The sequence below is a fragment of the Mytilus galloprovincialis genome, chromosome 10 (assembly GCF_965363235.1).
Source record: "Mytilus galloprovincialis chromosome 10, xbMytGall1.hap1.1, whole genome shotgun sequence".
Taxonomy (NCBI): domain Eukaryota; kingdom Metazoa; phylum Mollusca; class Bivalvia; order Mytilida; family Mytilidae; genus Mytilus; species Mytilus galloprovincialis.
Window position 1 is genome coordinate 64,748,121 of NC_134847.1, and position 14,174 is coordinate 64,762,294.

Genomic DNA, 14,174 nt, shown 5'->3' on the forward strand with positions numbered 1-14,174 from the left:
CAGCTAGACTATTGTGGGCAAAGAGAAGAATCAGAATAAATGTACAAGAAAAAGGTTAATATTTACAGTAATTTGATTTATATCAATATTTATTTTTATTTTTTTTATTTTTTTTTTCATAGTGATTTTATTACTTTTTTTTCTTTCTGTAACTAAGAGTCCACTACGATCCAAAACCTGCTTCAGTTTACCATTCTCTATGGAAGAATCACCAGTTCCAAGTAAACATTCTTTAGGTCCAAGTTGTACTATCAAAGCCTAAAACCAAAATAAGTAAATGCAATCCCTAAAACATAACATACATTTGAATAACATACAATTTACAATTAGTTACCCATATGTTAACCGTAAGAAGTTTTTTGGTGTTTTGCTATGATAGGTTGCTGTTTAATTGTCATATCCCCAACATCTCGTCTTAAAGATGATATGAACTTGATATTGAAAAAGTCATATGATAATTTCCGTTTACCCCTTCAGTAGCCATTCTTATTTTTTCAAGGTATGTACATTTGTACCTTCTCTCTGAAAAGAATCGGCTGTGAATTCAAAACCGCTGGAATAAAGAAAATCAATTTTACCTCTAAGTTTGAGAACTGGTCATTATCTGTGAACTCGCTGACCATGAACTTTCTGAGTGTTGCATCAGCATAACCAACTCCAACAACCTGAAGAAGTGGTAAATATAACATTTCACAAAACTTATATTCACAAGATTAATTATACCTTTGATATTGGTCCAAAAAATCTTAATTTTCAAACTGATTAAATATTGGAAGTGAGTATTTGATGTATAACATACTAAGAATTATACCAATGTTGGGGATTTTGTGGGTAAAAGTGAATGAACCACAATTTTTAACTGTTCAACAAAGTACAAATTCTTACAAGTTTGTATGCAAACTTTAACCAGACTAGGAAATCAAGTATCCAGGAAAATATAACACTGCCTCTATTCCAGAGAATAAAGGAATCTACAGTTGTTAATTTCTGTGTCATTTTGGTCACTTGTGGAGAGTTCTTTCATTGGCAATCATACCATATCTTCTTTTTTTACATGAAATGTTTATTCATCCATTAAGAGGAAGACTGTAACTAGATATCATTGAGATGGGAGCCATCTCTGTGGGCCCCGCTGTGAATAATGTGCATTAAAAAATTGTTGCATTAAAAAATTGTATCTTTACCATAGGACATGGGTTTGTCAACTGAAATCAAAGTTTTTGACCTTGACCTTTGACCTAGGAAGTTGTAAATAAATTATGACACACCCTTTGGTGTTGGTTTATAAACATGTCAAGTATAAACTTTGAAATGATAACGGTTCTCAAGATATAGAGCGGACACGATCTTTACCATAGGACATGGGGTTGTTAACTGAAACCAAAGTTTTTGACCTTGACCTTTGACCTAGGAAGTTGCACATAAATTATGACACACCCTTTGGTGTTGGTTTATATACATGTCAAGTATAAACTTTGAAATGATAACGGTTCTCAAGATATAGAGCGGACACAATCTTTACCATAGGACATGGGGTTGTCAACTGAAACCAAAGTTTTTGACCTTGAACTTTGCCCTAGGCAGTCGTTCATAAATTATGACACACCCTCTGGTGTTGGTTCATATACATGTCAAGTATAAACTTTGAAATCATAACGGTTCTCAAGATATAGAGCGGACACGATCTTCACCACAGGACACAGGGTTGTCAACTGAAATTAAAGTTTTTGACCTTGACCTTTGACCTAGGAAGTTTTACATACATCATGACACACCCTCTGGTGTTGGTTAAAATGGATGTCAAGTTTAAACTTTGAAATCATAACGGTTCTCAAGATATAGAGCGGACACGATCTTCACCACAGGACACAGGGTTGTCAACTGAAACCAAAGTTTTTGACCTTGACCTTTGACCTAGGAAGTTTTACATACATCATGACACACCCTCTGGTGTTGGTTAAAATGGATGTCAAGTATAAACTTTGAAATCATAACGGTTTTTAAGATATAGAGCGGACACAAAGTTAAAGTGTTACGGACGGACGGACGGACGGACGGACGGACGGACGGACGGACAGACGGAGGGACGGACAGACGGACGGACGGACGGACAGACTGATCACTATAGGGCGACCCGCCTTAGTCGGCGGGGCCCTAATTAGTTTTCTCAAGTGAAATGTTATATATTCTCATGTGAGGTATAAGGTATGTTTTTTTCTCATTGTCGAAGACCGTATGATTGCCTAGAATTGCTTGCATCCACTTCATCTGAATTTTGGTGGATAATGAGAGCTATCATATTTTTTCATTTATAATAGGACACTTCGTGCGACTCGGATAAAAATCATGATGTATTTATTCTATGTCGAGTCTAATGAATACAAATGATTGTAATATAAATAATTTACCCTCTGTCCTGCATCTGATCCAAGTTTAACAGCAATAACACCAACAGAGACAGACATATCATTGTTACCAAATAAAATATCTTCAAATTGTGTGAGATTACCAGGTGAGGCCTATAAAACAAGTGTCAATAATAAAAATTAACAATAAAACCAAGATGCATTAATTACACTATTAAAAACGGAAAGATTTTGGCAATGTAATTTTTTATCATCAATTTTGACAAAATCCTTTTAAGATATATTGTGTAATTTGGGAAACAACCAAATCTAAAACAAGATCGAAAGTAGCAAAAGGTTGATCAAAATTTCACAATGTTTTTTTTTTTAAAATAAATTGCAAATTGGAAATCAGAAAATTACGGTGATACCTAACACTACAGGTAGATAACTCTGTAAAATCAGCTAAACGTTTTAATTACGTTGTGTTGTTAATGGAATATTAAGCTTCACAATGATCAAAATAGGTGTTTGTCAAACTGCTATTTAACCAGTGTATTTTTTCTGATACAATGGTTGGTTCAAATTTTTAGAAATTTTTATATTTTTGTCAAAGGGTCAAAGTAAATGTCAAAATTTTATGAAAAATAAACGAGCCAAATTAAATTTAGGTAATATGTTTGGTATCACCTAAATGGTTTGGAGGATGTAATTCAGCCTGAATACATATGCAAATGAATGATAACATTGATGTGTTTTTAAATAGTCTTTTTTTCAATGAGAAATTATTTTTTTGTTGTATTTAATACTTAAATATTCACTATGCAGTAATGTATCTATCATTTTGTAATTGTTACCTTATACCCAATACTCCATTCATTGTTCTTTGCACCACCTTTGTTTTTGTAGACCTCCACACGATACTGCCGAACCAACAACAGATCTCTTACTAATGATTCAAAGTTCAGTTTACTTAAAACAGCTGATTCCACTTTTCTGTCACCTAGAATAAAAGATTTCAGCATTTGTCATTATCTGAAATAAGTTATTGAAAGACTATACCAAATACTTAATATATACAAAAGTTTCATTCAGCTGAATTGTAGTAAGTAATTTACTTTTGAATTTTATCTTTTTATTTCTCTAATTTTTGTGCTATTTTCACATTTCCTGACCGGTATGAGAAAAATATTTCTCCATACTAGTGAAAAATCTGTTCTCAGCAAATGATTGGTTAAAATTTAATTGTGACGTTTTAAAAATTTTCTTGTTTTCTTCTGAATTTTCTTATTGCGACGTCATGAAAAAAGGCCACCATGCCTGTCAGATGACGTCACACCAAAAGTACTCAACTTTCCTCAAGTCTTTGAAAAGGAAGGATAAAAATCATTAGAGAAACAGATTCCACCACTGTAACTCATGTATTACGATATTTCTCCACTCTCAAAATAAATTTTTTATTATTTAAAAAACTTGGCAAGCCTCACACTTAAAATATCAAAATTTAACTGTCTCGAGTGGAGAAATATAGTAATACACTTGTTGCAGTTGTGGAATCTATATGCCTGTAACCAATACCACACATGTGTTGCTAAATATAATTATCTACCAAAATAAATATTTCCTTTTAAATGTAATATGGATAGAGGTAACAAATTTCCCCTCTCATTTTGAGAAGATTTGTAATAAAAAGTTGTTCTATTTTTAACTTTCAAAAAATATACTTCTTCCCTCTTGTATACAAAAAAACCCAAAAAAAACCAGAAATTTAATATATTCATTTTGCCTTCACCCTTTCGCCGATGAGTCCCGGTTTACCCGGATTCACGCTTCAGACTGATGACGATGAGTCCCGTTTTACCGGGATCGGAATACATCTTTTTTATTTCCCGCTCAAAACAGTGCAAACATGAGTTATCTTTCTTTGATGGATACCCGGATGAAAGTGTAAACATGGCGGTTCCGTTTGTTGAAAACCGTGTCAAAATCAGAGGAAATTTACGGAATTTACGAGAATTTGAAATGAGGGAACATTTTTGGGGAAAGAATATGGAAAAATTAAGCCAAACTAGTATACGTTTTTGACATAAAATGTCGTTTTATGTACAAAACACTTGGAAAGGACATCATTCAGTGTGAGGAATTTGTACAGCCTCACAAATTTTTTCAAAATTTTGCCGTTTTGGGTTAAAAAATTACGATTTGGGGTCAAAGAGCTAAATTTTGAGAATTTCACTTCAATAATGCCGAAAAATTGAAAATTATAATATTTTACGAGGAAAAAATTATCAAAACATAAAAAAAACTGTGAACATGGTGTTAGTGAATGAAATAAATACACAAATAACTACAAACAAATTTAAGATCTCCCACTTGAGTAAAAGTAGCCAGGGAAGCCATCGTCTCAGAGTAGCTTCTGTCTGGGCAGCAATCGGTGAAAGGGTTAAAGAATTTTGGTAAGATTTCATGACTGTTATGAAATCAAGGTGGTGATATAAAGTTTTAAATACTTTTTTGTTTGTGTTCAATGCTTATTGATTGGCTTTTCAAATCTAACATAAACAAGAATGTGTCCTCAGTACACGAATGACCCACTCGCACTATCTATGTTCAGTGGACCGTGAAATTGGGGTAAAATCTCTAATTTGGCATTAAAATTAGAAAGATCATATCATAGGGAACATGTGTACCAAGTTTGAAGTCGATTGGACTTCAACTTCATCAAAAACTACCTCGACCAAAAACTTTAACCTGAAGCGGGACAGACGGACGAACAAACGAACGAACGGACGCACAGACCAGAAAACATAATGCCCCTCTACTATCGTAGGTGGGGCATAAAAAATATTACTTCCCCTTCATCAATTTGTAAGCTAGAGAGCAAATCTTACACATTAACTGACTACTAGAAAATATTTTTTTATCCTAAATAAATATGAACTACCTGATCCAAGATATTTTATAACACCAGTAGTTTTGAACACTTCTTTAGCAACAAAAACAGCATCTTCTCCATGCACTGTATAATAATCCTGAAATATAAATTATTTTTAGAGATGGCATTTGATGTGTAGTTCTACAATTCATGAAGTATGATACAAACGGTCTATATTTGCCATGTGTGAGACAATACAATGTCAAATTTATAATCTTGGTGTAATTTAAAGTTATTAATTGGTCAAAATTCACTTATGATGCAACATTTTCTTGCTTTTGTCTCGTCTTAAAAAAGAGTGCATGTCTGATGATGCTTCATTGAAAAAAACAATTATTTAAATATCATTGATGCTGTGTCACTCAGTATCAAGTCTTTAACTTACAATAAATAACAAGATTGTCAAGTGCAATCAATTCTTACATGTACTTTTGATTACTGTAATTCAAATTGGAAATTACAAATAATTACTAATAAATGATTTTCTTCTTACAAGTTACATACAATAACTTATTGTTACTCACTGTTCTATCAAATACTCTTAATGTCGTACTGGATTTCTACAACAAAGACAAACAAAATCTGGGTCATTTTACACAATTGCTTACTGATATTACACATGCATCTCCTCAAATGAAAAGTCTTTATAAGACTGTATCATTATTTTTAACAGAAAGGTATATATGATATATATATCTAATTTACACAATACAATATTGCAAAAATAGATATTGCAAGCTTTTACAGACAAATAAACTTGTTTTTCAAATGTCAAATTTTCCCCTGTAAATATTTTTTTAATCTCACATGTAATCTTCAGATTCTGAATGCACTTACCATGTGTCCATTGCCTCTGGATAATCTTCCAGCTTCCACTAACAGTGCCATATTTTAAATATTAATTCTTTTCCCCAACAGGTGTTTTTTTCCAGTCCGTAAATTGTATTTAGTCATTGATATATATCTTGAGTAAATTGGCCAGTGTATGAAAAAAACATTTATTCAGCTCAATGACTCAGTGCCAAAAGAACTTTTAGAGTCTAACAGCAAGTGGTTCTTAAAAGTATAAATAATGAAAGAAATGTGATATACAACCAAAAAGATAACATATATATATATATAAATGCACATAGTGTTAACAAAGTTTTAATTAATTTCAGAATGAAATAAAAAGATTTTTTTATGTCATTTTAATACTGTTGCATGAAACATACCTCTGGAAGGTGTCTGTAATATGATAGAAAGCCTTGCTCTTGAAAACTATCTACAAAATAATAAATACTTGTACATACTATGACAAAAAAGGAAAACTTGAATTATTCTTTGATATAGTTTAGCACTTTGTTGTTTTTATTGCAGGTTGCTTGATATCTATTGTACATTCATGACATTGTAAATCTAATCTTAACATAATCACCACATCACATTTCTAACAGATCTTTCACACACTTTTACAAGATTTTAATGCAATTTGAAACATTTTCAATTTGAAAAGATTTTCAGAAGGTTTAAATATCAGCAATGACACAGTATCATACTGGATTATCTTTGTTTCACTTTTATTGCATACACAATATCCTTATCTAGACATGCTTAAATAAATCTGATGACGGTTTTGAAAAGGAAATTGCAGGAGTTCTTTAACCCTTTCAACGCTATACACGGCATATGCCGCGATGACATACGCCGTCCGCCACTGCTATTCGCGGCATATGCCGCGATGACAACGGATTTTTCATAAGGACTCTTAAACCATTCGGTTTTCATTTGGGTCCTCTCTAATTTTTCCTTGTATGAATCGAGGATATGCAAGGTCTCATTTGCGCTTGAAATCCCGGCAATTTTTATTGTAAAATCATGCAGTAGAAGGAAAATTGAAGGAAAATAAAAACAAATATTTTAACAAATGCAAATGGCGGAAATCGGAAACGAAGCTGTAAATATGAAATATTTCAGCATTTCTATGGCGAAACTGATGACGAGGATTAGTTAAAAGGTTTCTTGTTATCTCAATGTGTTTATTACATTCAATTCGTGTTGGAAATATGATTTGATCGATCATTACGAGACGTAGAACCAGATGCTCCGCAGGGCGTAGCTTTATACGACCGCAGAGGTTGAACCCTGAACGGTTGGGGCAAGTATGGACACAACATTCAAGCTGGATTCAGCTCTAAATTTGGATTGTGATTAAATAGTTGACACAGCATAGGTTTCTGACACAGAATGAATGTGTTCTAATGAACTTAAAATTTTTGTTTTCTCTTAGAGCAATTCACTATGCTGTTGAATATTAATCCTCTCAAAAAAAGGTTTGAAGAAATTTTCTTTTTTATTTATGAAATTTCAAATGAGAAAAATTGAACCCAATTTTTTTAATCACATTCCCCTTTCCCTTATTCCAAAACTAATCTCAATTAAAATTTCTAATGGAGTTTGCAACAATAACTACTCATTTAAATACATCATAAAATATTAAGGCTTAAATTAAAATATTGTTTGTTTGCCCTTTACCGACCGACCCTATCAATTCGTTCCGCCTGAAAATCTTTTATTTGTATTTACCAGCAAGATTTTATTTTATTTTATTTTTTCGTTCCTACCAAAAATCTTATATTTGTATTTCCCGCTCAAAACTTGTTTACCGGAATCCTCGGGTTTTATCTTTACGTATATGGTCCAGTCCGTTTGGTATCACCTGAGCGTTTGACATGAACACTTGCATTTGAAGTTTCAAAGCATTTGTTTGAAATCGATGTTTAACGCTTTCTGAAATCATGATATGAAGTACGTTACTCTGTACCTTTAAACTTAAAGAGCAGGGTTCATTTACAAAAAAGTTCGTTTGATACAAAAGTATTAACGTGTGTACAAACTAATTTGTAGGGATGGCCTTTTGTGATCCGCATATCAGAATGATTATGTTAACGATGCCGCTAAATTATTTATATCTGACATGAACCAAAAGTGACAAAACCCTGTAAAGTGGAGAATATCTGGCAGTAAAATCGCCAAGTTTTCCATACAGGTCATTTATAAATGTGATGCAAAATACGTGACATTTGAGTTTTAAGTCTTATAGCATTTTTATTGGAAAAAAAGGCACACACGAAATTTGTAACACTCTATAGGGACTTTTTCTACTAGTAATATATGTCTGCCCGGACATTATCTTACCAGTGCAAAGTTATCTCTTATATTTTTTTTTTCAAAACTAATAGTCCCAGCGGAAAACTTATTTGCAAAAACAAAACGGACAAAAAAAAATGACATTATGCAGATTTTGTATCTATAAAATAAAATAGTTTACCTACCTGCCTACCCATGACAAATAATATACCGAGCCAAGTTATTTTTTTGGGGAAAAAAATAAAATATTTTACCTACCTACCTACCCTGTTTCAAAACATAGGGTCGGAAAAGGGCAAACAAACAATATTTTAATTTAGGCCTAAGATGTAAAAAAACTGCTTGTTATCACTGAATGGTAAAGATTATTTTAATTTATCAGTTGGTAGTAAAAAGTGAATATACATTGTATATTGTATATAACAAAGATTTAAGTTGATTCTGGACAAAGAAAGATAACTCCAATTAAAAAAAAATCTTGCTATTGCACAATATTTTGCAATTAGATATTTCTTGCTTACTATTCTAGACAAAGAAAGATAACTCTAATTAAAAAAAATTTGCTATTTCACAATATTGTGCAATTAGATATTTCTTGCCATTGCACAATACTGTGCAATTGAAAAGACTTGCTATTGCACAATACTTAATATAATAATTTTAGATCCTGATTTGGACCAACTTGAAAACTGGGCCCATAATAAAAAATCTAAGTACATTTTTGGATTCAGCATATCAAAGAACCCCAAGATTTCAATTTTTGTTAAAATCAGACTAAGTTTAATTTTGGACCCTTTGGACTTTAGTGTAGACCAATTTGAAAACAGGACAAAAAATGAAGAATCTAGATTTGGTATATCAAAGAACCCCATTTATTCAATTTTTGATGAAATCAAACAAAGTTTAATTTTGGACCCCGATTTGGACCAACTTGAAAACTGGGCCAATAATCAAGAATCTAAGTACATTTTTAGATTCAGCATATCAAAGAACCTAACTGATTCATTTTTTGTCAAAATCAAACTAAGTTTAATTTTGGACCCTTTGGACCTTAATGTAGACCAATTTGAAAACGGGACCAAAAGTTAAGAATCTACATACACAGTCATGACAGTTAGATTCGGCATATCAAAGAACCCCAATTATTCAATTTTGATGAAATCAAACAAAGTTTAATTTTGGACCCTTTGGGCCCCTTATTCTGTTTGGACCAAAACTCCCAAAATCAATACTAACCTTCCTTTTATGGTCATAAAACTTGTGTTTAAATTTCATAGATTTCTATTTACTTATACTAACGTTATGGTGCGAAAACCAAGAAAAATGCTTATTTGGGTCCCTTTTTGGCCCCCAATTCCTAAACTGTTGGGACCTAAACTCCCAAAATCAATACCAACCTTCCTTTTGTAGTCATTAACATTGTGTTTAAATTTCATTGAATTCTATTTACTTAAACTAAAGTTATTGTGCGAAAACCAAGAATAATGCTTATTTGGGCCCTTTTTTGGCCCCTAATTCCTAAACCGTTGAAACCAAAACTCCCAAAATCAATCCCAACCGTTCTTTTGTGGTCATAAACCTTGTGTCAAAATTTCATAGATTTCTGTTAACTTAAACTAAAGTTATAGTGCGAAAACCAAGAAAATGCTTATTTGGGCCCTTTTTGGCCCCTAATTCCTAAAATGTTGGGACCAGAACTCCCAAAATCAATACCAACCTTCCTTTTGTGGTCATAAACCTTGTGTTAAAATTTCATAGATTTCCATTCACTTTTACTAAAGTTAGAGTGTGAAAACTAAAAGTATTCGGACGACGACGCCAACGTGATAGCAATATACGACGAAAATTTTTTCAAATTTTGCGGTCGTATAAAAAGGGGGGAAAACGATGTTGACTGAAAATTTTGAGGACGGAGCCACTGATTTGTGCCATGATTACATAATACGTTGTGTATGGTGCAATACGCTACTGAATCGAGCAATTGGTGTCTTCTGTATTATATGGCAGATAAAAAAACAAAATAGATGAAGACGAAAAGTAGTTTTTATTCAAAATTCAACACAAATGTAACAAATTACACCTTTTACCTGTTAATTACCTGAAAAGGCAGGTAACCTGATAAAAAATTTTACTGAAATAACTGCCTAACATTACAGTTCATACTCTCTTGAGCATTTTTTATGCAATAACTTTTTCTGTATCTCTTACAATAAAAAAAATACAGCAGTCTGAAAAGGAATATACTGTTCTAATGAATGAACACAAAAAAAATGCAGCAGCAGCAGCCATTTTTCTATTTTTTTGTGTAGCGTTGAAAGGGTTAAAAGACCTTTAAGCAATGTTAAGGCCCCAAAATTTAACAATATTTAAAAATTTAACCAATTTGACGCTAACAGTAGCCGAAAATGACTGTTTGACGCCTGACGATAAAGGGCATTACTACCCTCTTATAAGTAGGTCTCATTGGGGTTTAAACGTGACACGGGATTGCCGAAATTTTGTAAGCATGACACATGAAAGTCAAATTATTGTGCCGTGAATATGGGAATTAAAGTGTAGCGAGACACAGAAAATTACAAATAAACTGTTATCACAGAGATATGTCTCGCTTTTTAGTAATTTCTATAATGCAAATGTTGAAATAAAAAATAGCAACACTATAACATGTAAGTTAAGCAAATATTCAGAGTCAATGAACTATGACTGAAGGTACATGGCTAAACAATTTCCATGGAAATGAGATGTGCCAATGCTAATACAACTGCATGCAAAATACCATTGACTTATCAACATGCAAAAGTAGTTCTCTTTAAAAAAAACTAAACACAAACTAATACCATGAATACATGTAAACTAAGCAAAATTTCAAAGTCAATAAACCATAACTGAAGGGGAGGGTAAAAAATTCCCATGGTAATTAGATGTGCCAATGTTAATAACCAATTATCATTGACCTACCACTACTGGTTCCCCATAAACTGACCTTATCACAAACTAATACGTGAAAACTAAGCAAAAGTTTCAAAGTCAATAGACCATGACTGAGGGGGCGGGACCAAATATTCTCCATAGAAATGAGGTATGCCAATGCTTATACAACTGCATACCAATTATCATCAACCTACGACTAATGGTTTCCCATAAACTGACCTAATCACAAACTAATACATTAAAACTAAGCAAAAATTTCAAAGTCAATAGACCATGAATGAGGGGGCGGGGCCAAATAATCTCCATGATAATGAGATGTGCCAATGCTTATACAACTGCATACCATTTATCATTAATTTACCACTAGTGGTTCCCCATAAACTGACCTAATCACAAACTAATACATAAAAACTAAGCAAAAGTTTCAAAGTCATTAGACCACAACTGAGAAGGCAGTGTCAAATAATCTCCATGGTAATGAGATGCGCCAATACTTATACAACTGCATACCAAATATCTTTGACTTACCACTAGTGGTTCACCATAAACTAGACCTAATCACAAACTAATACATTGTTGACACCTTCGCCACCGCCGCTGGAAACAGCATACCTATGCCTCGCTTTTAGACTCCTTCAAGCGAGACAAAAAATAAGAATTGCTTATATACATAGCGTAAGCAGATATAGGAATCTGACAAAACAGCAAGCAGGATCCGGGATCAGAACCCCCAATGTCAATGATACCCCCTTATAACATTTGGTCGAGCATAAGAAAAACTTTGGGTAAAGTAAGGGACAGAAACCAATTTTAGGGACATTCCTGGGGAATGGACGTAACTGACAAGAGTAACAAATTATGTCCCTTCGCCTAGCTGCGATGCAATAACAAGGGCAACGGCGGGAACACAAAAATAAAACCAAAAAAAGGGGGAGGATCCATGCAACTAAGAAGTGTCATTTATTTCAAGGATAAATCAACATGACAATATCTTATATTGGTTAATTCTTTGTAACCGGGATTATGTTTTGATTATTATTACTCGTGTATTACGTGTTATTTACCTAACTGTAGTTCTTGTTTTGGTTGAACTTCAGCCATTTTCGCGGGAAATAATATGCCGGATGTTTATTTCCGATAGAGCATGCGTAGAGTATTATTTACAGCAGACGACAAGCTGTTCAGTTAGAAATTTAGAAATTGATTGCCAAGCAAGAAAATATGAGAAGACGTACCTTGTATCTCATTTGACGGTATTATATTTTCCCTGTCCAAGATTGTGAGCTTCACGATTGCATGTTAGAAAACAAAACTTTAAAATGTTCAATGTGCAATCAAAATAAAACACTGTTTCTGAACAGAGACTGTCAGAGTGAGGGACATCAGACAAATTATTTTCAAATTCAGTTTTTCATGCAGAATATTAAAAAAAAGTATCCTGAAAACAGACAAGTGTCCACATTGCACAACACTTTAAAACATTGTCAGACCATGGAAGTAATATTTAAAAGGAATATAAACAACGACTTCTTAGCATGTATTAACAGCCTGCAGAGCTCTGTACTAAACGTCTAAAGTCATATGATTTTATCAAATTATAGTCTCAGCGGGCAAGACCCCTTTGGTTACTATCTGTTATACCATGGTTGTAAAATGGCATCTGGAATTTCTTTATCAGTCACGTAATTATAAAGTACCTGTGTGAAATCCGAGGTTAATTTATAAGAATCTGGTGGCGCTGTACCTTATATTAAACCTCTACCTCCAGAAAGAAGTCGTATTATGTAAAAAACTTGAAAAACAGACAAGAATTGTTCAAACTACAACAGTTTAGCATGGAAAATTGTATTTAATTAAGCATAGTTTTGCTTTACCGTTTGTTTTAAACTGTTCTAAAAGTAAGAAGAGCAGAGCTCTGTACTAAAGTCATATATGATTTTATCAAATTATAGTCTCAGCAGCAAGACCCCTTTGGTTACTATCTGTGATACCGTGGTTGTAAAATGGCATCTGGAATTTCTTTATCAGTCACATACATTGTAATTATAAAGTACCTGTGTGAAATCCGAGGTTAATTTATAAGAATCTGGTGGCGCTGTACCATATATTAAACCTCTACCTCCAGAAAGAAGTTGTATTACGTAAAAAAAACTTGAAAAACGGACAAGAATTGTTCAAACTACAACAGTTTAGCATGGAAAATTGTATTTAATTAAGCATATTTTTGCTTTTTACCGTTTGTTTTAAACTGTTCTAAAAGTATTTTTCGGTTACAAGCAGATCCAGAGTAAAACAGTTGAATACCGATGAATCGATCAGGTTTCTCATGACGTTTAACAAAATAATGTAGACAAATCTAGACATAGATTTTTTTACTGTTGAAATGTGCAACTTTTATCGAGATTAAAAAAAGGATATTTTATAAATTACTTTCAAGATTTTTCAAGTATTCTAAATTTATGTATATGTCATAAATGTCATTGATTACATTATTGAAACTGGACAACTTAAATGGGGATAATATGTTCGTAAATATATATATAATATATATATATTTTAAAAAGTGTTGATTGTGGAATACTTGTATTACCATAACAAGCTACAGCAAAAATTAAAACAAACCGACAAAATGAGCTTGACGCTATCTGTCTTATGACAAATTCATTTTTACACGAATTAGTTTAGGTATCAAGAGCTATAGATTAAAGGATAGAATTTAGAATTGTGACACAAACAAATAATATAATTGCCTTTGACTGAAAAAAATCCCCTAACTGACAAAAGAGCAATTTGATTGGTTAGAACGATTCAATACATCACGTGGTTTTGACGCC

The 14,174-nt window shown here is 32.7% G+C and overlaps 2 protein-coding genes across 4 annotated transcripts in view; one reads left to right on the forward strand and one right to left on the reverse strand.

Moving 5' to 3' along the window:
- The window catches only part of LOC143048121 (DNA mismatch repair protein Msh2-like), a 36,039-nt gene extending 23,562 nt beyond the window's left edge, over positions 1-12,477 (reverse strand). Inside the window, exons 1-8 of the mRNA XM_076221598.1 lie at positions 12,405-12,477; positions 6,495-6,544; positions 5,805-5,840; positions 5,290-5,377; positions 3,203-3,348; positions 2,409-2,519; positions 579-665; positions 135-258 (exon numbers count right to left, since the gene is read on the reverse strand). Coding sequence (XP_076077713.1) covers positions 135-258; positions 579-665; positions 2,409-2,519; positions 3,203-3,348; positions 5,290-5,377; positions 5,805-5,840; positions 6,495-6,544; positions 12,405-12,441 — 679 coding nt within the window. The 5' untranslated portion in view covers positions 12,442-12,477. The remainder of the gene's footprint in view (positions 1-134; positions 259-578; positions 666-2,408; positions 2,520-3,202; positions 3,349-5,289; positions 5,378-5,804; positions 5,841-6,494; positions 6,545-12,404) is intronic.
- A 30-nt stretch (positions 12,478-12,507) lies between these two features.
- The window catches only part of LOC143048122 (uncharacterized), a 47,724-nt gene continuing 46,057 nt past the window's right edge, over positions 12,508-14,174 (forward strand). For 2 of the 3 annotated variants that reach the window (XM_076221599.1, XM_076221601.1), the window contains exon 1: positions 12,508-12,593. The gene's annotated coding sequence lies outside the window, so the exon portion shown is untranslated. The other variant, XM_076221600.1, reaches the window with a different exon arrangement.